This window comes from Pan paniscus, chromosome 2 (assembly GCF_029289425.2).
Source record: "Pan paniscus chromosome 2, NHGRI_mPanPan1-v2.0_pri, whole genome shotgun sequence".
Lineage (NCBI taxonomy): Eukaryota > Metazoa > Chordata > Mammalia > Primates > Hominidae > Pan > Pan paniscus.
In genome coordinates, this window is record NC_085926.1 from 62,138,366 (window position 1) to 62,162,869 (window position 24,504).

General features: G+C 44.8%; 1 protein-coding gene across 2 annotated transcripts in view; it reads left to right on the forward strand.

Moving 5' to 3' along the window:
- Window positions 1-24,504, forward strand: part of PTPRG (protein tyrosine phosphatase receptor type G) — a 733,855-nt gene that overhangs the window by 630,481 nt on the left and 78,870 nt on the right. For both annotated transcript variants that reach the window (XM_003811607.6, XM_003811608.6), the window contains exons 10-12: window positions 927-1,035; window positions 7,341-7,390; window positions 9,009-9,786. In XM_003811607.6, coding sequence (XP_003811655.1) covers window positions 927-1,035; window positions 7,341-7,390; window positions 9,009-9,786 — 937 coding nt within the window. The remainder of the gene's footprint in view (window positions 1-926; window positions 1,036-7,340; window positions 7,391-9,008; window positions 9,787-24,504) is intronic.

Genomic DNA, 24,504 nt, shown 5'->3' on the forward strand with positions numbered 1-24,504 from the left:
CATTGTAGAGTGGAGGGAGCCATATACCTACCTAAACAAATGGCCATGGCTGTGCCAATAAAACTTTATTTATAAAAACAGACAGTGGGCCACAGCTTGCCAACACCCCTATGTTAGCCAAGTGGCATTCTTTCTGTTGCTTGGTGTGGTCTACCTCTGAGCAAGGTTTGCTGGGCCTATGTTATGTAATTCTCACAAGTACCTATGAAGTAGCTCCTCCTCTCCCCATTTTACAGAAGATAGCAGAGGCTGAAAGAACTGACCCAGAACCCCATAGCTTGTGAATGGTATGAGGAGACTATGTCCTCTGCCTTCTAGCCTGGTGTTCTTCCTTGCATCATGCCCCATACTCTGCGTAATAAAAATACAGCGAGGCCTTTAAACTGTAAAGAAACAGACCTGGGCAGGCAGGGTGGCTCACACCTGCAATCCCAGCATTTTGAGAGGCTGAGGTGGGCAGATGATCGAGACCAGCCTGGCCAACATGGCAAAACCCCGTCTCTACTAAAAATAGAAAAATTAGCTGGGCTTGGTGGCGGCCTCCTGTAATCCCAGCTACTCGGGAGGCTGAGGCAAGAGAATCACTTGAACCTGGGAGACGGAAGTTGCAGTGAGCTGAGATTTTGCCATTGAACTCCAGCCTAGGTGACAGAGTGAGACTTCATCTCAATAAAAAAAAAAAGAATAATGTTACTCTTTCCTGTGTCCTGAACATTTCGGTGTTGAAAACAGGTTCCCAGGGAAGTTCATAAAAATAGATTCCCAGGCAGGGTCCAAGCGGTCTTTCCTTCCAAAGTGAGCCTTTGGTCAGCAGGGAAGCATCACATCTGTCAGGCTTTGTCACGGCACTCAGGTTTGGCTTTAGAATGCAAAATGTGCCCTGGCCTTCAAAACTAACTCACTGCTTTTTCCTTCTTTACTTACAGAAAGCCACCATTAGCCATGTCTCACCTGATAGCCTTTACCTGTTCCGAGTCCAGGCCGTGTGTCGGAACGACATGCGCAGCGACTTTAGCCAGACGATGCTGTTTCAAGGTGAGGCTGGCTTCCCCTCCTGTGGCCGGGGGCGCCCCTGAGACTCCCTCCCAATGCTTTCTGCTTCTTCCTGCTCAGGTGCTGGGGAAAAATACAACAAGCCTGGCAGAAGAATCAGTGTAGGGTTTTAAAGCCTATGCGGAAAGCCCTAGTAATTTAGGTCTTTTAGGTTGGAGGTTTTATAGGCAGAAGAGGGGAGAAAAAACAAAACATTTTTGATTGTTTTATTGTTATTTTCCAACTGTGGGGAACCAAGTACTCGGGCCTTTTTCTCGGTCACTGTCTAGTGCTGTGTCAGATCACACAATCACTTCCAAGTTGTACCGCTGAATATCCTCTTTGTCTTTCTAACGTGATTCAGTTAGCTGTTCTCTCAAAAACTGCAGCCCATAGCAGCTACATCTCACCCTTCCGACTTGCAAGCCACACAAACAAGCCCCTGCATGCAGGATCCTTGAGATTCCTGGATCTAGATAGATGGTCCTGATGACTTAGGGACTAATAGAAAGGTCCAGGGCCAGAACTAGGGTGAAGCAAATGGGACATTTGCCTTTGCTCAAAATTTTAAGGGGCACCAAAAAATTGAGTGACCAAGAGACATAACATTTTAATGGGATGTTTTTTTGTTTGTTTGTTTGTTTTGAGATGAAGTCTCGCTCTATTGCCCAAGCTGGAGTGCAGTGGGGTGGTGTCGGCTCACTGCAACCTCTGCCTCCTGGGTTCAAGTGATGCCTCAGCCTCCTGAGTAGCTGGGATTACAGGCACCTGCCACCACGCCCAGCTAATTTTTTTGTATTTTTACTACAGACGGGGGTTTCACCATGTTGGCCAGGCTGGTCTTGAACTCCTGACTTTGTGATCTGCCTGCCTTAGCCTCCCAAAGCTCTGGGATTACAGGCGTGAGCCACCACGCCCGGCAATGGGATGTTTTTTAAAAGCAAAATTAGGCTGAGTGCAGTGGCTCACACCTGTTGTCCCAGCACTTTGGGAGGCTGAGGTGGGTAGATCACGAGATCAGTTGGAGACCAGCCTGGCCAACATGGTGAAACCCCGTCTCTACTAAAAAAAAAACAAAAATTAGCTGGGCGTGGTGGTGCGTGCCTGTAATCCCAGCTACTCCCAGCTACTTGGGAGACTGAAGCAGGAGAATCGCTTGAACCTGGAAGGCGGAGGTTGCAGTGAGCCGAGATCATGCCACTGCACTCCAGGCTGGGCAACAAGAGTAAAACTCCGTCTCGAAAAAATGAAAATATAATAAAATAAATACAAAAATAAAAATAAAAGCAAAATTAATGTAAAAATCTCATGAATAAAATATCTGAATTTTAAGTAGAGATAGATACACTCTGTCTTACTTGCGCCAACCTAATCCCAGTCTTGGTTCCAGTATTATTTAGGCAGCTGTGGGCTGTAGCCACGGGCCATAGTTTGCTGATTTGGTTTGATGACAGGCCTTAAGACCAGCATGGAAGTAGGGACCAGGGTGCTGGACTCTGCTCTGCCAGCCTGAGGTCCTCTTGGATCAGGTCCTTGACTTCTCAGGTCCTCAGTTTTCCCTGAGGGAAAACTTATCTGTCAAATAAGAAAACCACGCCAGGTTAACCAGGCCAGTGGTGAACCCTTTTTGAGTTACAAATCTGATGAAGGTTTGGACATTTTCCCTACAAAGTGCTAGAATTTTGCATACAACTTTGGGGACCCAGTCAGGCATGTGAGTTGTAGACCAGCAGCAGCAGCAGCAACTGCAAGATCTCCTGGAAGCCTCATTTGAGAAGTGCACATTCATGGGCCCCTCCCAGACCAACTGCATCAGAATCTTACCTGGGGCAGGGGGCGTTATCCAGGAATCTGAGCTTTCACAAGTTGGCCCTGATGGCCCTGGGAGCTGGCAGGCACTGTAAGGGGTTCTGGAGTGAGGACCTCTGGTCTGAGTCCCAGCTGCCTTTTGGAAGCTGCACAACTTTGAGAATGTTTCTTAACTGCTTGAACCTGTAGTTTCCCAATCCAAAAAGTGGCAGTATCCATAGTACCTACCCCACAGGGTCTTTGTAGAATGATGTGGGGTAATGGATGTTAAGTCATTCACATAGTGCTAGTTACTGGCACTATGTATAAATCCCCCCCTTAGTATTAGTATATAAAAATAATAAATAATAAACCTAGGATTAGAAGCTCTCCAGCCTAGATTTCCTGCAGGGATCCCTTCTGGCTTGAACATTTTCCATTTAGTATTTAAATATTCTTTGCTAATGTTCACATTGATCTCATCCTTCCGTTTAAACTAATGGAAATGAGCATAGCTGCATTTTTTTCCATAAATAAATCATGCTCCCTGTGCCCACCTTTACTGTGAACATATTGGTCTCTTTCCCTGTGTCGAGGAAGGACTGCAGGCCAAGGCCAGGTCTGTGCTGGCCTAGAGGAGAAGGAAGGAAGGCAGACTGGGAGCTTGCTGAGGCCGGGGCCCTTGGAACTTCGGACACATAAATCATGATTAAGGCCTCCCATGTGCTCCATCCAAGAGCCTAGAATCTGCAGAACTGCCTTACCTGATTAATAGACCCAGAGCTCCCTGGCTTCTGCATGGACTTTGAAAAATTAAATGTTTGTAATATAATGTAATTCAAAAAGGCCCTGTCAGCTAATAAGTTCAAAGCATGGAATAGTTTAAATGTCTGATCACGATGACTTGCTGAAAATGGCCAGTGTCTCCTTGTCTACAGACTTTCTTTCCTCAGAGGTGGACGTGAGTTTACTCATTACATATATTGGCGTTTATCCCTCTATGTTGATAAGGGGGCAAGTTTTAAAATGGAAAGAAAAAAGATATCTCCTTTTTCAGAATAATTAGGTTTCTCAGTAATAAATTTAATCTGGCTTGGGAGCATTAGGAAGCCACATGGAATATTTACCTTATTATAGTAAATATAACACTATTTAGGTTGTATGTAACATTGCAATAAATATGTTTACCTTACTGTGGAAAATATAACAATAATAATAGCAAGCAATATTTGTAGAATGGCTCACAGTGACAGCATTGTTACATAAGTTATTTCATCTGAACCTCACTTTATGGCACCTGGTGCAGTAGGGGTTATTTTACAAACAGGGAAATGATGGCTTGGGTGCAGGTGACTTCAGAAGAACTCTGCTACTAAGCTGAGTTGGGTTTTCTTATTGCAAAGCCCAATCACTAACACACCGCAATGGCCCACCCCAAAGAGTAAAAATTACCAAATACCTGCAGTCTTCAACAAAAGGTTGAAAATATTGATGAGATATTCAAAGCCTTTTTGCAGTTCTCAACAGTCATGGAAAATGGGGGTTTATATGCTTCTTCTTTGAGCCACAGACTCATCCGTGGCAAAGCCCATGGATCCTCTCTCAGACTGGTTTTAGATAAATAAGTGAAATACACAGGAAAGGAACCAATTATATTCAATACAGTTGTCAAAATATTTTAAACACATTTGGGATATAATAATATATGTGCTTTTTAAAATTAAGGTATTAAATGACAAGTGGTTGGTCTGTTAGCTCCAGTGATTTTTGAGTAGTGATGAACATCAGTGATATTCCAAAATAGCTACAACAACTCTAAGGCAGTAAGAAAATCTGAGATTTCAATCAGAGACAAAGCTGCAGGTCCTGCGAATGCAGTTGAGATTGGTTGCCTACATGCATAGTGGAAAAAAGGGCACCATTGCAGTGAGAGCTTAGAAAAACCCCATTAGGCCCATGGACCCTAGGTTAAACACTCCTGATCTGAAAGGTCCTGTAGAAGCTAGTCCTAGTTACTAGGGCTATCAGCGACCCCAGTGGATATTGACCCCAGTGGAGATTGTTCAAGACCAGTGGAAAGCCACATGCTGATGGAGTGGCTGTTCAGTTTGTTGGCATTAAATAGAGCTCCTTTTAAAGGGCAGGTAAAGTAGTTCCTCCTGGGAATCTTTTTTCCTGTCTTAACTAGGGGAGGCATGCACACCTGTCTGAAGCATGAAGTATTGATCTTTGAGCAGCTCGATGATCATGGGAGGCTATATTTAGGCTGGGTGAGACCCCGTTATTTGCTTTCTTTGCTACCTTATTTGACCTGGGACCTACACGCGTTTGACTTTCCAACTATGCAAAATGGATATATCATCAGGTCAAGGTTGCAAACTCTGGCATCCATGGGGCCAGGCAGGGGGCATGTACACATGAGGGGAGTGCCGTCAGTGGGAAATTGGAGACCATGTGGCCACCTAAAGGGGGTGATAGACACTCAGCCCCAGCCGAATGGTGCCCTGCTGGAAGGTGAGCCTAGTTTTCCAATATTGTGAGTTTTCAGATAAGCAAGAGATTGAGAGCTTTAGATAAAGCTACCATCTACAATATTGGTGGCAAATTCTGTTTTGTTTTGTTTTGTTTTTATAGAAGTTTGCAGGCCAAACAAAAATATATGTGGGTCACTTGCCATTTCTGGTTTTGGTAACTATCATAGCAGGTACAAGTGTTATTATAGCATTTTCGCTAATCTCTCAGTGTATATAGGAAGCAGCTTTTCAGTTTATATAGCACTTTTGTTTTTTGAAAGAACCACATAGAAGCAGTTTGATGGGGTTTTAAAAAAGTCATGTTGTTTAGCATTATTTGCAATAGCCAAAAGGTGAAAGCAACCTAAGTGTCCATTGACCGATGAAGGGATAAACAAAATGTGCTATATACACACAATGGAATATTATTCACCCTCAAAAAGGAAGGGAATTCTGACACATGCTACAAGGTGGATGAAGCTTGAGGACGTTATGCTAAGTAAAATAAGTGAGATACAAAAGGACAAATATGTATGATTCCACTTATATGAAGTATCCGGAGCAGTCAGATTCATAGAGAAAGTACCGTGATGGTTGCCAGGGTTGGGGGAAGGAAGAAATGGGTTCTTCAATGCGTATAGAGTTTCTGTTTTGCAAGATGACAAAGTTCTGGAGATGGATAGAAGTAATGGTTGTACAACTGTGTGAACAACCTTAACACTACTGAACCATACACTTAAACATGGTTAAGATAGTAATTATTTTATTTAATTTTAATTTTTTTTTTTTTTTGAGACAAAGTCTTGCTCTGTCATCAGGCTGGAATGCAATGGTGCAATCTCTGCTCACTGCAGCCTCCACCTCCCGGATTCAAGCGATTCTCCTGCCTCAGCCTCCCGAGTAGCTGGGACTACAGGCGTTCACCACCACACCCAGCTAATTTTTTTGTATTTTAGTAGAGATGAGGTTTCATCATGTTGGCCAGGATGGTCTCAATCTCCTGACCTCATGATCCACCTGCCTCAGCCTCCCAAAGTGCTAGGATTACAGGCTTGAGCCACTGTGCCTGGCCATTTTGTTAAACTTTAAGATGATAAATTCTGTCATGTATTTTACCATAATCTTAAAAAAATTTTTTCTAAGTTATATTGTTTAATGATAACACATAGAACAGAGCTACAGGAAGAAATAAACACCAGAAAGGGTAATGTATGGTTAATACGAAATCATTAGACCATTTAAAACAATTGGCAGTAGCTTACAGGATTTTAAAATATAGGTAGGAATAAAAATATAACAGTACACAAAAGGTAAGGTGGGCAAATAGAGTTAAATTATTGTACAGTTCATTTTTAATAAGTGGTGAAATTACCAATTTAAGGTAAACAGTAATAAGTTAAGGATGGATAATTAGAATCACAAAAAGGATAAGAAATCATGACCAAAAAGATAGTAGAGGAGGAACAATGGTGTAATACGATTCCAGTTAAATCAAGTTCAAATACAGGTAAAACTGACAGAGTCCAAATAGTGGCTAGCTTTGGGGGTGGAGGTGGACATTGACTAGATGAGGGCACAGGTACACCTTTTCTCTAGCAACGCACTGGCGATATGTCTTTATATTACTGTGGGGAGTGGTTACACAGGTGTTTACGTATGTAAAATTCATTCAACTATACACCTATATTTTATGCATTTTACCGTATGTAAGCTTTTACCTCAATAAAACAGAAAACAGTAAAAATTGAAAAATAACTTTTTAACTAATAGCTTAAGACAGGGGTCAGCACGCTACTACCCACAAACCAAATCTAGCTCTCCGCATGTTTTTGTAGGGACTCGTAAGCCAAGAAGGGCTTTATATTTTTAAATGGTTGGAAAAAATCTACAGAATAATATTTTGACATGTGAAAATTATATGTAATTCAGATTTGTGTTCATAAGGAATATCTTGTTAGAGCCACAAAAAAAGTTTTATTGCTTAAATGTAATTTCTTTGTTTCTCAGCTAATACCACTCGAATATTCCAAGGGACCAGAATAGTGAAAACAGGAGTGGTAAGTAGAGAATGGGAAATTGCTTTGTCGTGGCTGGTTGTTAATTTGCTTGCAGTTAAAACTGTCACCACGAAGTGGCAGTATAATGTTGTTAAACTGCTCAGTGTAAAGCGGTTATAGTAGAGAAAAAATTACATTATTCACTTTTTATAATTCAGTACCTTATGAACATAAGCTGTGCAACAGTGTTAGGTGGTTATATTATATAATTTTGTGAAGGTAAAAATTCTTCATATTTTTAGTTATGATTTGTGGGATCAGACAATGCAGGACCACAAAGGAGTTAAATCTGTTCCAACCCTTTCATTTGACATATACTCAAATTCAGAGGTTGTCATTTGCGTAAAGTTATATGGATCTGAAAATTTCTGGAACCAGAATTAATATCTTAGTTTCCCCATTCCTGGTTGGTATAATGAATAATTGAAATACTAATCACAGCAGTGGTGATAATAGTAATAGCCTAAAATTCACTATGCTCTTCCTGGGTTTCAGGCACAGATTATTTTATTTACTTCTCCAGGCAGCCCACAAGGTCAGTGTTACAGTTGTTCCCGTTTTACAGATGAGGAAACCGAGGCTCAGTGAGTTAAAGTAATGTGTCCAGCATCACCCAGCAGGCAAGCTAAAATTAGACTAATAGCTCAGAGCAGCACTTCTTGTTTTCCTAAGATACCTTATGTGAGTAAAACCCCCAGATTTGAGCCCCAATTTAGTATGGTGGTAAGAACAAGCCGAGTCTTAGACCCAGGCAGCCCTGCATTTGTGCCTTCCAGGTCATGAACCTTGTGTAAGCTCTTTAACATCTCTGTGTCTCAGTTTCCTCACCTGCAAAATGGGGTGATGATCATGCCTGCCTCCAGAGTAGCATGGAAAGCCCTGGCACACGGTTGGCATTTGTTAATTGGAATTCTTGTTATTGTTGTTGATGTTGTTGTCATCTGTATGGGCTCAGATTTTCCCACGGATCAACTTAGAAACTGAAAGGTACAGTGACTCTGCAGTGCCCAACATGGAGATGCAGAGATGTAAACCAGTGCCCAGAGCATGCAGTGCAGAGCATGGCTCCTGCCTCTGACCCTGTCATTGCAGACCTGGGCAGGCTGCTTTCCCTCCTTGTCCACCCACTTCCTCACTGGGAGACAGTGGGGTTGGACTGGATCACCCAGTATCTTTCCAGACCTAGAGCTGAGTATCTACTCAAGTGTCAGTGATATACATAAAATCAAAGGTCTTCTGCCTCTCATCACCCCAAGAACAGATGACCATCTGATTTTTCCAATTCATGACTTCTTTGTTGTGTAAGTCAGCTTTAACACTACTTAGTTTTTTTGGCACCTAGCCTCATCTTGGGTAATATCAGTGAAAAGCTGAGTTTGATTGACTAGTTATGCTTTTTAACATGTTCACAATTATAAAACCATTAAAAATAAAAGGTGATCACCCATGGACCACCTAATGTCAACTTTATGCCATACATTGGAAAACTCCATAGCATAGATGAGTAAAATCCTCAGAGGGTGACAACCATGGCCTCATTCCCAATCTTAGTTACTGATGCTTCTCTGCTTTTTCTTCTTCTGCCTCTTTTCTACCCTTGCCGGGTGACCCTTTCCAGCCCACAGCGTCTCCTGCCTCTTCAGCCGACATGGCCCCCATCAGCTCGGGGTCTTCTACCTGGACGTCCTCTGGCATCCCATTCTCATTTGTTTCCATGGCAACTGGGATGGGCCCCTCCTCCAGTGGCAGCCAGGCCACAGTGGCCTCGGTGGTCACCAGCACGCTGCTCGCCGGCCTGGGGTTCGGTGGTGGTGGCATCTCCTCTTTCCCCAGCACTGTGTGGCCCACGCGCCTCCCGACGGCCGCCTCAGCCAGCAAGCAGGCGGCTAGGCCGGTCCTCGCCACCACAGAGGCCTTGGCTTCTCCAGGGCCCGATGGTGATTCGTCACCAACCAAGGACAGCGAGGGCACCGAGGAAGGAGAGAAGGATGAGAAAAGCGAGAGTGAGGATGGGGAGCGGGAGCACGAGGAGGATGGAGAGAAGGACTCCGAAAAGAAGGAGAAGAGTGGGGTGACCCACGCTGCCGAGCAGCAGAATCAGACGGAGCCTAGCCCCACACCCTCGTCTCCTAACAGGACTGCCGAGGGAGGGCATCAGACTATACCTGGGCATGAGCAGGATCACACTGCCGTCCCCACAGACCAGACGGGCGGAAGGAGGGATGCCGGCCCAGGCCTGGACCCCGACATGGTCACCTCCACCCAAGTGCCCCCCACCGCCACAGAGGAGCAGTATGCAGGGAGTGATCCCAAGAGGCCCGAAATGCCATCTAAAAAGCCTATGTCCCGCGGGGACCGATTTTCTGAAGACAGCAGATTTATCACTGTTAATCCAGGTAAGTGGTGCAGGTCTTCTTTGAGGGTTCCTGCTCCTGTGAATAGTCAAACCCTTTTTCAAAAAATTGGGAGCAGAAGGTGAAGCTTCAGAAAGTACTTAATATTCTTAGAATCATATATGTCTGTCATAGAAAAGGTGCACACATGTGAAATGTGTATGTGTGTGTCCCTGTTTTACTCCAAAAGCCTACTCTCTTATGCTGGAGTAAGTCTTTCTTTGATATTTGTTTTCTTGCCTCAGAATAACTCCAGGGACTTCAACCAGGCAATGATATACATGAATAAAAAAAGCCATCAATCTTAAGAAGTTTATTTATTAAGATTTAATTCCATATTCATTATGTAATGTATCTACAAATGGCTAGTTTGGTGCCAGGGACTGGGCAGGGTGCTGTCCCAGGGGATCCTAGTCCCTGCCTAAAAAGTTTAAAGGGGAAGGCAGACAGATGACAGACAGTAGCTAGCTGGAGCGCATGCCCAGAAGTTAGGTAGCAGGAACGTTAGAAAGCCAGCAAGCTAGATGGTGGTTAGTCGGCAAGCTAGATGGTTAACTGGCAAGCTGGAAAACTAGCTAACTGAAGTTTTCGATTGTGAAATGGTAATAGAGGAAATAAACAGGATGCTGTCCAAGAGAATTATGGAGAGGATAGGGACCTACCTTAATTAAGAAAGGCCACTCTGGAGAAGTGGCTTGTTCATGGAAACCTACAGAATGAAAGGCTTCAGCCTGGGGAGAGCTGGTATTGGCCCATGGTCCTTGCCCAAGAAATACGGCCCTCTCTCCCAGAGCTCCCATTGCTGTGGGAATGAGCCAGTGTATAGACAGTGAGGCCAAGGCATGAGATCCTCATCTCCTGGTGGCAATTTTCTTGCTCTATCATATGCTCAAATCTTAATGAACCGTCCTGATAGTTTCTGCAAGGGAGCCATAAGCATGAGGAGTTGTTATTGTTGTGAGGGCTTTTCTTAATAAGAAATTCTTCATTTTGCCAGACTACAAGATGTTTAGCAACAATTTTTTTTGCGTCTAAGCTGTTGTGGAGTTATAAGAGTGCAAAAAAAAAGCAACTGGTAAATATTTATTTGCTTTTGCACTTGTAAACATTAAAATTCATCTAAAGCTGAGATCTCGTATGTTAAGATACAACTTAGAATAAATTTTCATGTTTTGAATTACTTTCCTCTTAAAGCTGGTATGAACTAATTTTTTGAAGTGGGGGTCTCCTGCGGGTATTGCTCACTTTAGCTGTGACTGGGGGAAAGGTGCAGAGTAGCCTTTTGTGGAACTGAGTGAAGGAAATATGGGGCCACTTGGGAAGCTGTTTCTGTAAGAACAGTGACATTCCCTCTAGGAATTACTTTGAAAAAGTTGAATTTCTTGCATTTGAAGACGCTGAAGAAACATGTATGGAATGCCCACTGTATAAGAGGCACCAGGCTAGGCTTTGGCAGTAGAACATAGGTAACACAGACTTCTCTTCTCTTGGGGTTTGCGTTCTGGTAGGGGAGCTTGAGAATATGCCAGTAAACAAATACATACCCTTAAGTAGCCTTAATTGCTACAGTTGGGGAGCGGAGGGACAGTGTAGCTCTGAGTGGTCAAGGATGACCTCTGAGCAGAGATCCAAGTGGTAAGAAGGAGCTAGCCATGCAAAGATCCAGGGAGGGGAATTCTGGGCTGCAGGAACAGCAGGTCCAGAGACCCTACAGTGGGGAATTAATTTGGATCAGTTGAGGAGCTATCAGGCCAGTGTGGTTAGACCAGAGAGAGTGAGGGGGAGAGGAGGGGATGGATTTACAGATTGATGGAGGTGCTCTGGAAAGGTACTCGTTGACCACGCTGAGGATTTCCTTCTACTAGAAATGAGAAACCAGTGGTAGATCTCGGCTGCAGTGTTACTTGATTGATTTTTTGAAAGACCTCTCAGGCCTCTGCGTGGAGATGATATAGGAAGGCAGGAATGGATGAAAGAAGCCCAGTTAGGAGGCGGTGGTAATGGTGGCTTGGACCAGTGTGTTTTCTACGAAGACAGGTGGTGGACTTGGAATTGACTTTCAAGCTTGAGTGTTCAGCCTCTGGACTATGGGCTCTGGCAAAGTAGCATTCTCAGCCTGCTCCTCTTAAACATTTGTTTGACCACATTCCTGAAAAATATGGCTGCTGAGAGCTTAGGCTGGGAGTATATACAGTTTGAGAGATGGGAGAGAGGCAGGGACTGGGACTGCCCCAGGTAAGTGGAAATGAGTTCTTGCCATTGGAGTCAGGTTCCAGATTCCAGAGACAGGGGAGAAGAAACGGATGGCAAACTTTGGGGGCTCCCTACTCCAGGTATGAGGTGTGTAGGTCCTCAGCTTCCACCCTACAGAAATCTGAGAGCATCTACAATCTTGGCAGAGTGGCTTTGGGAGTCAGATCAACCCAGTTGGCTCTGTCCCTTATTCACTCAGGGTCCTCAGGTAAGTCTTAGTCCCGTGTCCTCATTTGCAAAGTGGAGCTAATGATCATGCTTAACGCCGAAGGTGGTGTGGCTGCGGAGACCCCCTCACTGTCACTGACAAATAGGAGCTGTCAGCAGCCCAGGTGCCACACAATGACGGTGACTGTGAGGAGGCCCCCCACAGCCCTTTCCTTTGCTATTGTCTGTGAACATTAAAGCCACTGGTCCCCAAGTAACTGCCATTAAAAATGACCTCCAGATGGCCGAGTGCAGTGGCTCACTCCTGTAGTCCCAGGACTTTGGGAGGCCAAGGAGGGTGGATCGCTTAAATCCAGAAGTTCATGACCAGCCTGGGCAACATGGTGAAACCCCGTCTCTAGAAAAAATACAACAATTAGCAGGGCATACTGGCTCATGCCTGTAGTCCAGCCACTCGGGAGGCTGAGGTGGGAGATCACTTGAGCCTGGAAGGCAGAGGCTGCAGTGAGAAGATCATGCCACTGCACTCCAGCCTGGATGACAGAGCAAGACTCTGTCTCCAAAAAAAAAATAAAATAAAAAGAAGGACCTCCTTCTGAAACTCAACACTGGTAAATCAGAGCTTTCCCTTATCACCTTCAGCTCAGCGAGAAGGTCCACTTCTGAAAGCTAAAAAACTTCCTTCAAAATTTCAAGCAGTTCAAGTCTGAAAATGGTGGTGATGATTGTTTAAGCCAGATACAGGCAAACTTTTTCAGCTAAGGGCCAGAGAGTAAATGTTTTTCAGTTTTGCAGGCCACAGGTCTCTGCTGCAGCTACTTAATTCTGCCTTGTAGCACAAAAGCCACCATAGACAAGACACAGCTGAGAGGAGGTGATAGTATTTCAATTAAAACTTTGTTTGCAGAAACAGGCGATGGGTCTGATATGGTCCACAATCTGTCATTTGCCAACCCCTGGTTTACACAGAAATCTGCATGTGCCTGTTGATTAGTAAAGGATGTGAGTGACCTGAAGGTAAAACAAGCAAATCCCACATCAGTCAATGATCCTTAAGGTCTTGCTTCACTTCCATTCACCCTGTCCTTTGCCCTGTCTGCCTCCTCCAGTATGGTATTTATTTTTTAATGAAATCGCCATCATTTTAATGTTAGTGATTTATTTTAAGGACTTTGTGTGTACATTTGCTTTAAATCTGTTACACATTTATTTTTTCTTCATATTAAGAAAAAACAATTACTTTAATCAATACCTGGTCTCTGAAAAGAGTGATAATGTGTAAAGTTACACACTGTTATATTTTTATGAGTATCTCCAAACAGCTTGTTTAAATCCCTTTGGTGTTTCATAACATATTCTTAAGTCCTGTGAGTAGTGGCTTTAATATATTATCTCCCAGGGAAGGAGAAGAAGGGAATCCTTCTATAGAAGAAGTGGCAAACCCAGACACCTACAGAAACCAGTTAATACTAATGAGAAACAAGGACCAGGTGTTAGACATTAGGGAGTGGTAAGGACTGCAGCAAATTAAAGAGCACATGACTTTTCTAAAGAGGGCCATCTCACTCAGCTCCAACAGATTACTGCCAGTGAGAATGCCTAGTGAGCCAGAAATCCAGGTTTTTGTGCAGAACCCCCCAACTTTTAAGTAAGCTCAAATTTTTAAAACAATTTCTCCTTTTTAAAAATGTAGGCCAAACTAAACCCATCCCTGGGCCAGGTAGGAACCGCTGGTGGTCAACCTCTACTGTAGTGTTGATTGCTAGAGTTGCAACTTCCTGAGAAGCCTTTCAGAAGGCTTGAAGGCCTAGGTGTACTCCCTCCCTTTCACCAGGCTTTTTTCTAGCGTTTCTTTAGTGCAAAGCCCTCAGCTGGATGTCTGCTACATGGAAATCCAGCATGTGGTCCCGTCCTGAGGAGCCACAGCGTGAACCCAGAAGCCAATTGATGCGATGAAATGTTCTTGGGGGTACTATGCAGTACAGCATACCCTACAAAAACATTTCAGAGTGGGCATCATCTACAAATTCATCATTTGGTGCTGGGATTTTCCATTTTTGTTTCCTTAAATTAGAGAAACTCTTTTTTCAGGTTGAATCTTGCTCAGAAACTCAGTATGTGAACACTCATTGCTGAAGGTTTACTGACTGCATCTTCTGGCTCAGCCCTGAGTCAGGTGCTAGGGGGACATTCCACTTCAGGGGTCGGCATACCACAGCCAGCAGGCCACTTCCATCCCCTGGCCTGCATTTGCATGGCCCATGAGCTAAGAATGAACACAATTGGGCAGAGGCTCTGGGCTGCTATCCTGCTTTGAGACAGAGTGGAGGGTGCAAAGCTGCAGCCACTCTGCTCCTTTGGGCAAACCATGAGGCGCCTCTTTGGAACTCTTAAGCACTAAGGAACCCAACGTGAAAACCTTTAATTACAGAAATAATAACAGCGTCACCAGTGAACATTTGTGCTAGCCCTGCCTGTGCAGAAGGCCAGCTGCATATGTCACTGATCCTAGAGTACTCCCATGAATGTCGTACTTTGTTGCTGTCATGCTGGTGAGGGAAGCGAGGCTCAGATGAAGGAACGTGCCCAGAGCCACACGGCCCATGGCAAGACAGAGCCCAAACATGGGCTCTGACTCTATAGTCCAGGGGGATCCTCCCCATGTGATGCTGGCTTTGGCGCCAGTTCCCAGAATGAGCAATGCCAGATGATTTCAGATGCAGTATTAATTAAGTGAATATTTTAATGTGTGCTTTTAAAAAGAGACCAACTTTCCATTGGTGACAGTGGTTCTCAACCAGAGGGAATTCTGTCCTTCTCCCTAGGAACATTTGGGAGCATCTGGAGACATTTTTAGTTGTCATAACTGGCACTGGGGTGCTACTTGGTGTCTCGTGGGTAGAGGCTAGGCCTGTTGCTAAACGTCATGTGGTGCACAGGACAGCTCCACAACAAGGAACCATCTGGTCAAAATGTCATTAATGCCAAGGCCGAGAACCCCTGATTTATAGTATTCATATAAAGTTTCCTTATTGAAGAAGTTTACTTGAGGACAAATAGAGTAGTAATTTAAAGACAAAAATAAGTACCAGTACAGGTTCATGCAGATTGGGCAGAAATCATGAATGCAGTGCCCAGCTGTCTAGGGATTGGGAGCACTGCAGCATGCTTTATTTAAAATTAGTTACATCAGGCACTTGTAAGGACTATCAGAAGTACTTTTCAGCCAGTGCTAGTTTTGCTGGTCAGGTTTCTTTCTAGAGAAATGTTTTCTTTATAATTCTGCCCACCCCCGTCCTGGTCTGTCATCTTCCTGGCATGTCCGTGGGAACAAGCTCAGGGTAGGCCGAAGGGGTTACTCAGCTGCCAGTATGGTTTAGTTTCTTCTCAGAAAGTATCTGGGTCCTTGGAGTTTCTATTGCCCACTGAACGATCTTTGAATTAAGACACATGGTAAATCTCATGGTATGGAAAACCAGACCCCACTAAGAACAATTAGATTTCCGGAGAGGTTGGAGTCAAGAATTCAGGTTGCAGCAGGTGGCATATTTGGTATAAGATTGGTGTACAACTTCTGTCCGTGACTGATTTCAGAACCACGTACTATTGCAACCAACTGTCAGTGGTGGCCGTCTGATAGGTTAGGGCTTGCCGTCTTTTAGGGGCTTGGAATTAAATTAGGATTTATCAAATGCCTCCCCACTTTCCCACCACCTAATTGAAATAGAGATGACAGACCATCATTTTGATTGTTTGAGTCTGGTGAATTAAGCTCTGCATGAAATGGTAAGGGAGCACTTATTCACAGGAACTCTTGGCAGTGATATAAATGGAAACGAATGATGCTGTAATCCTGCCCACATGTGTTAACACAGAGCCAGTGTCCTGTTGCAAGAGAACATATTTATTTGTAACTGATGAACAATCATCTCTCTGCAGCAGTGGTTTGGGTAACGTCAGGGCTCCAGAAAAATAAAAGGCCAGTTTTGTGGCCCTGTAAAAACAGCAGCCACCTTATCATTTCACACCCGTTAGAATGGCTTCTATCAAAAATATAGAAAATAAATGTTGGCAGAAATGTGGAAAGAAGGGAACCCTTTGTGCACTGCTAGTGGGAATGTAAAATGTGCAGCCCCTGTGAAAAATAGTATGGTAGTTCCTTAAAAAAGTGAAGCCAGAATTACCATATGATTTAGCAATTCTACTTCTGGGTATACAGTTGACCCTTGAAAAACAGTCTTGAACTGCTTATATCCACTTATACACGAGTTTTCTTCTGTCTCTGCTACCCCTGAGAGAGCAAGACCAACCCCTTTTCATTCTCCCCTCATCAACCTACTGAAAGATGATGAGAATGAAGACCTTTATGATGACCCACTTCCACTTAATGAATAGTAAATATAAATATGTTTTCTTCCTTACGATTTTCTTTATAACATTTTTTTCTAGCTTACTTTATTATAAGAATATAGCATATAATACAAATAATATACAAATATGTGTTAACTGACTATTTACGTTATTGGTGAGGCTTCCGGTCATCAGTAGGCTATTAGCAGGAAAGCTTTTGGAGACTCAAAAGTTATACATGAATTTCTGACTATTCAGGGATTAGCACCCCTAACGCCTATGTTGTTGGTGGGTTAACTGTATGCCCAAAGGATTGAAAGCAGGATCTCAAAGAGGTATCTGTAGACCCATGTTCATGGCAACATTATTGACAATAGCCAAGAGGTGGAAGCAACCCAAGTGTTCATCAGTGAGTGAATGGATAAACAAAATGTGGCATATAGTACATACAATGAAATAACTGTTTAGCCTTTAAAAGGAATGAAATCCTCTCACATGCTACAACATGGATGAACCCTGAGGACATTATGCTAAGTGCAATGAGCCAGTCACAAAAAGACAAGTAATACATGATTCCACCTATATCTAGCATAGTCAAACTCAAAGAAACAAAGTAGAATGGTGGTTGCCAGAGGCTGATGAAAGGGGAAATGGGGAGTTGTTTAATGGATGTGGAGTTTCTGTTTTGCAAGATGAAAAAGTTCTGGAGATCAGTTGGGCATCAGTTGCACAACAATGTGAATATACTAAACATCCCTGAATGGGACACTTAGAAATGGTTAAGATGGTAAATTTTGTGTTATGTGTTTTTCCACTATTTTTTTTTAAAGCAGCCACCTTAATTCACAGATGTGGGAGGTTTTTAATGAGTGGTATGGCTCAGAACAAATATGTTGAAATTCCCCACGATGGAAACAGGCTATAAATTTATGAGTATGCATATCGTCCTTCTCTTTATCTTCCTTGCAAATTAAAGAATCTTGCTCTTCCCTACTCCTGATAGAGGCCTCTTGGATCCAAGCTAGTTTTAGTCTTGACACCAGAGCGGTTCTTGTCCTGTAGCAGAAGTTGAGCCCTTCCTGGAGGGTAGGAGGCATTTCAGATGGGTCCATCTGATGTATTGCTGCCGGTAGCATTTATAGTACATTGTACTCCGTTTTTATTTGCTTCTACTGGGATGAGAGCCAAGCCAGTAAAAGGCAAACAGCATTAATTCAGTGATGACATATGCCACTGAAAACTGTTTTTCTTTTCTTTTTTTTTTTAATTTTTTTTTAAAAAGCAGAATGGAGGCACTTTACTCAGATTCTGCTGGGTGCTGAAATAAAGATGGAGAGAAAGAAAGGCTGTACGGAGAGAAAGAACGGCTGTGGGGAGGTTGTTAACCTTACCTTCCTCCTGCATACGCTCAGAGAGGGTTCGTTAGCATTTTGCTCCAAGTTTCATGGGGAAGACATTTCAGGAGCAGGCTCATTCTTTGAGTCTGGGCTCTAACTGGCCTCACATCACCCTCTGAGTAGCTGTTCACCTGCACATTACATCCACTGGGGGAGTACTGGGTATCAGTTGATACTCCTTTCCTCATTGTCATCTTCTACACACAGATCCAAATGTGCTGAGGAGAATGGACTATGTTATATGGGCAGAGCAACAGCATGGTTAGTTTCTAATTGGCCTAAAAATAAAATCTCTTCAAAAATAAACAGAATTGGAGAAAGCTGCTTTGTACAGAAAGAGCCTCTTCTCTTGAGCCAGGTTATTGGTATCAGGATCATGGTGAGTTTATTAAACCATGATTTTTACTTTCGTTTTTGAGGCCTTTTCAAAAGACCCGAGTTAGTGTTGTTCTGCAGACTCACTGGGTCAGAGTGCCATCTTGCAAACTGAAACTAGGCTGGCCAGAGTGAGCTTGCAATGGGAGTTGGGAGTGAGGAAAGCTGGTCTGGTGTGACATTAGGGAGTAGTGACGACTGTGGCAAACCAGTGAGACGCACCCTGTCTGAAGGGAGTGTGCCGCTTGGTTCCAACTGATGTGTGCCATGTGGGAATCCAGGCTTTTGTTGCCAACCTTGAACATTTCTAGTGGAAGCTACCATTGCTGATTTTTATCTGAATTCCTTTGCTTATTAAATGTTGGTAGCTATCTCACAATTAAAAAATAACTACTTGGAAGGGGTGTCAAACCAGGGTTGCCAGTTCATAACCCAAGTCAGGGAGGAATTGAAGGGCTAGTCCTGCTGGGAAAACTACATCATCTGGATGAACCAGAGATGGAGGTGAGGAGGAGCTCTGTTAACCCAGAGGTCCTGTCCTTATCTTGGTGTCACAATTTGGGCATCATGGAGGGAAGCAAACCTCCAGTAACTGGGCAGCTCAGTTCTGCTGGACCCTTCAGGAGGCAGCTAGGTTACCAGCAAAGCTCTGAGTGAAAGTGTGCTGCTCCTGACAGAGGGGAGCATCTAGTGTTACTAAACTGTCAGAATTGTTGTTTGGCTCCATTGAAGGAAAGAAAAGAATGAACATTTCTTGGGCACCTCCTCTGTGTCAGGCACTGTGCTTGGTGCCTGGCTGATCCAGAGCAGCTTCATAAGCAGGCAGCCTGTGCACTCACACAGGCCCTGTGCTCAGAAGGGCCTATGCTTGCTTTCATACTCTCTCATACTCTACTGTCACCTTCTCAAAACTCTTTAATAACTTTCGAATGGGCCCCATGATTTCATTTTGCATTTGGTCCTATAAGTTACGTAGCCATAACTTACATGGTCTGTTTTCACACGGACGATCTTTTTTCATCCTCAGGACTCCCCGAGAGGTGAGTGTTACCATTTGTCTCCCTTTGATACAGGAGTGAACAGACACTCAGAGATGGGCATTTACCCAAAGCCACACAGCTGGAAAGGCCTAAGTCAAAATTTGTACTCAGGTCTGCCTGAGTCTGGGGTGCGGAATTGCCCATCTTGTGGCACGCTGCAGCTGTTGTACCGAAAGGCCTACAGCATGTTCTGGTCTCTGGAGGCCTAGGCATGGGGAAGTTTAGCCTCATGGATTGTCGGTGTCTGAGGGCATATAATGATATGGGTGTATACTCAGTGCCACATTTTGTGTGTTGTAGTAGTCCTAGCAGCTTGCTGTTTTATTAGGGCCACAAATTGAGTCAGGGAGCAGGATGGGTATTTCTTCTGAAGGACACAGCAAGAAGTACGGGGGCCGTGCACAGTGGCTCACACCTATAATCCCAGCACTTTGAGTGGGGGCTGAGGCAGGAGGATCCCTTGAGCCCAGAAGTTCGAGACCAGCCTGGGCAACATATCAAGAAAGTGTCTCTACCAAAAAAAAAGAGGGAAAAAGCAGTATGATACAGTCTAGTCTCAGGGCAAACTGAGATTCTAGCTCTTTACCAGCAATCTCATCATAGGCAGCCCTTTGTGCTGATACTCAGCACATCTGAAGTTCTGTATGACTGCCACTTACACACTCAGATGTTACAGAGAGGAGTCAGATTCAGCAAACACCCGGTGAGTGCTCACCATCTCCTGCTGCTGTGTGAGGGTGCTGAGGAAGAGAGTGGTGGTGATGATAAGTAATGATGCTGTTGCTAGGATGGTGGCGGGTGATGGTGTTGCCGAAGCTGGGGTGGTGGTGATGACAATAATCACAATAGTTAACATTAACCAGGTGCCAGGCAACATTCTAAGTGTTTTGTATGCATTAACTCATTTAATCTTCATCCCACCACAATGCCGTATGCAATATTATTACTTCCATTTACAGAGGAGGAGACTGAGGCACAACGAGGTTAGGTTAGTTGCCCAAAGTTGCAAAGCTAGTAGGAGGCAGAGCTTTGTAACTGTTCTTCCATACACAGATGGAAATCAGCCCTGCCTTTGGGGACCTAGAGTAACAAAAGAGCGATTATAATTGAGTATGATGTGTGCAGTAAGAGCAACACAAGATGATGATAGTGGTGGTGGTACTTGGCATTTGCTTGATGCCAGGCACACTTCTAGGTGCTTACATGCACCTTCTCATTGAATTCCCCAACAGTCCTATGAAGTAGGCTCTTTTCATCCCATTTTATAGATGAAGAACTCCAGGCCCAAACTGGTTTAAGTTATTGGTTAAAAGTCACACAGAAAATGGCCAAGCCAGGATTTGAACCTATAATCTCTGCTCTGCCCTTAAGAGATAGTACAAACTGGCGGCTTCGGGAAGCCTCACAGAGAAGGCAGCATTTGAACCAGGACTGAAGGATCAATAAGATGAATTCTGGCATCAGGAAAGGAAAGGCACTCCCTGCAGTAGGAATGGGAGGGGCAAAGACAGAGAGGCGGGACCATGGCTCAGCATGGTCACTGATTAGGTGAGTGTGGCTGGAACCGTGACAGGGAACAGCAGGAGATGATGCTGGGTTGGGGATGGAAGGCTCTGCTCCTGAAGAGCCTTGCTTTCCCCACTCAGGGGTATCCTGAGGGCTATGAGGAGCTACTTAGGAAAGTGACAGGAGCAGATTTGACTTGGTCACCAGGAGATGGAATCCAATTCCAGGTTCCTGGCACCAGGAAGACAAAGCAGTATTAGGAATTTGAAAATGAAATCAACTTTATCATGCCCCACATGAAAATTCAGTCACTCTTATTTTTGCTGGGCTTTTATGTAAAAGACCCAAGCCAATGAAACTGCCTGCCATTAGTCAAGGTCAGAGTGAAACTTGTCAGAAAAACTTCCTTAGGTCTCTCACTGACACTACAAGTTATTGCCAACCTGAGAGCTCCTCCACAGAAACTACCATTTGGAGACTGTCCACAGTGGGATTTCAGATAGGCTCCAACCCCCTATGGGAACCCCCCCGCCAATTATTACACACTTTCACCAAATGTTAGAGGGAGAAATGACTCCATTGTGGAAATCAAGTTTGAGCCCAGCTCTGACCTGGGCTGTGACTCAAGAGCCTTGTCTTCGGGACCTTCATTCTCTCTCTATGCTGGTGGTTCTCACTTTTTCTGGGGCCTGAACCTCTCTGAGAATCTAATGAAAACTAAACACTCACCCTGTAGAGGAGGAGAGGGGGACAGACATTATCACCAACACAGAGATGCCCCTGTGGCTTGAGGGACGATATAATGTGCCACTGATCCACACAACCAGACGGTCACTCCCTAACCCCTTCCCAAGGCCGAGAAATTCTGGAGTGGTCACTTTTCACTGGTTTTAGAATGGCTGAAATATGCTGGGCGCGGTGGCTCACGCCTGTAATCCCAGCACTTTGGGAGGCCGAGGCGGGAGGATCACTTGAGGTCAGGAGTTCGAGGGCAGCCTGAGCAACATGGTGAAACCTCGTCTCTACTAAAAATATGAAAATTGGCCAGGCGTGGTGGCACACACCTGTAATTCCAGGTACTTGGAGGGCTAAGGTGGGAGGATCACTTGAGCCTGGGAGGCGGAGGCTGCAGTGAGCCGAGATCATGCACTCCAGCCTGGGAGACAGAGTGAGACCCTGTTTCAAAAAAGAAAAAAAAAAAGAATGATAGAAATAGCACAGAGGTGGTATTGCCAGTGATTGTTTAGGGATGTAAGTGTGAGGGACTATTTTGGCCAAGAGTTCTTTTCTGTGGTTCGGGATGAATAGGACATGGAGTTTGCATTCTTTGTAGCAGCACAGGCAAGAATCCTGTTCTGCAAGGAGTGAGGAGAGGAATAAGACACTGAGAGTCCCTCCTGTACCCAAGGGCTTCACAGAGTGGATACTGATTTTAACTGAACATGTGGCCTATAGCGTCAACCCTCCCAACATTGTTTTCCATTAACAGGACTTCCAGGTCTTTGAGATTCCCCCCCCCCCCCCGCCTCCCCCACCAGCCAGATAATTGCCTGGCTGGGCCACCCCCTTCTGGGACCCCACAAAATTATTCTTATTTGCAACTCTGGTTCCTCTGGCCAGCCACCAGAGCTCTGCTATAAAAGCATTATGTTGATGGAGAGAAGGCTTGCCTGATCTTTGTCTGCTTTGGCTTAAAACCCTGCAGTAGTTTCTACTGCTCTTACGACTAAAATCAGTTTCTTTATTTCAGCCTAAAAGGCCCTGGCTTCATCTGCCTTCCAATTCCCCATCTGGGTCCTCCTCCCTCTCATTCTTGAACTCCCACTGATTTGATGGTCTCCGTCCAGAACACCCTTCTTCCCCAACTCTCTGTTTGGCTAACAGAGAGTTAGCCCCTTCATCCTTCAACACTTGCCTTCGTTGGGGAGCTCATGGAGACCTGGGCTTGGAGAGCTATTCCCCTATGGCCCCCTGTGCTTCCCCTGGTGCCACATTCATTGCATTCTAATTAATTGTTGTTGTGCCCGCCTCTCCCCATTTAAAAGATTCCTCCCCATGGGTACAGCAGTGCTACTATCTGATGTACTGATGTGTCCCCATCCCCTCGCACCAGGCCTGTGCACAGTAGGGGCTTGGTAAGAATCTCTCCTATCTAATGAAAAAATGGAGCAGGGAGTTAGGAAAATGGGCAGGCACAGCTAGGAAGGCACTTTATAAATGGCAAAGTGCTCTGTGGAGGTTTTTAATCAGAGTGTGCTGCACCTACTTGACTCTGTCTTCTTACCTGTGAGCAGGGGATACATCAGGTCCTGTCGCGTCACAGGCCTGTGCCTGAAACAAAGGAGGTGGTCAACATCAAATGCATTAGAGGAAATCCAGTGAAACGCATCGTAACACACTTCTTCCTGACTCGGGAGTCTTGCCTCTTTAAAAATCTGCTCCCATAGCCAATTCTTTCTTCCCTACTCAGCCTACCTTCTCTCACCTGGAAACTCAGCCTGATTAGCTCTGCATTTAGTCCATCCTGCAGAGGGACACTCCGGGCTGGCTGAACGCTGGCCTCGTTTTTGCAGTGCAGGAGGAATCCTTGCTGGGCTCAAGTCAGCCTGCAGCCAGTGTTAGATTTTTTAAGGGGCTTCTCCCTGTGATCACAGGCAACCTTTGCTTTTTCACTGCTTGCCTCTGTGCACCTGTGCTCTTCCCAGCCCCAGCACCCCAACCGGGGCTTCATTTGGGCCACCTGGCATGTTCCAGGCATCTTCTTCACAGTGGAAGGGAAGATAGGATCTTCTGCTGAGGTTCCTGGGGACTTCTGAAGATATTCAGGGCCTGGAGAGGTGGAGGAAGGAGCTGCCTGGTTAACAGGTATTGGCCGACCAGAGAGAATCCTAAACTATTTGGCAAGCTTTCCCTGCTAACCTTTAGATTGTGGCTGCTGGTTACAGACGTGCTCTGGGAATAGGGTGTGGTATGGCTTCCTGTCTTTGGGAAAGAAAATAGGAGCTTTTGGAAGGATCTGGGGTAGGTGATAGGATCAAAGGACAAACTGGAGAAGCATATTTTAGGAAAAACAGGATCTCTGGGGATCCGGGTGGTAGGAGCCCACGGACAGAAGCACCTAGGTGCTCCTGCTGGGATGTGCTGTTGCTCAGTCTTAGAGTCGGTGGTTGAGATTCTAGGGCAAGATGTCGTTGTCCTGGCTTGAGTGCTAAATCGTTGACCAGAGCAGGGAGCCCCACACTCCGATGATTGTCCCACCATGACTGTGTCTGTTAGGGAAAGGTGGTTTCCCAAAGCAGAATTGGGGTGTAGTTGTTACTACAGGAAAGAGTAAGGGATGCTGAGCAGCAAAGAATAGATGGCCATCGTAGTCACAGCCAGTTCTCCTAGTTATCCTAGTGAAACCCATCATGCCAGCCCTCTTGCCCTTGCCCTAGAGAACCTGAGAGGCTCTTGGACAGCCATTCCACCCTTGCTTCTTTGAGACTTCAGCACATGTCCTCAGCACATTCAAAGGCTCTTCTGGGTCGGTCATGTTCTTGGGGTAAGGCTGGAATGTCTATGTCTTCTGTACAGCTGTCTAAAAACACCTTCAGCTCTATCTGTAAATCCATATAACTGCCAATTACAGA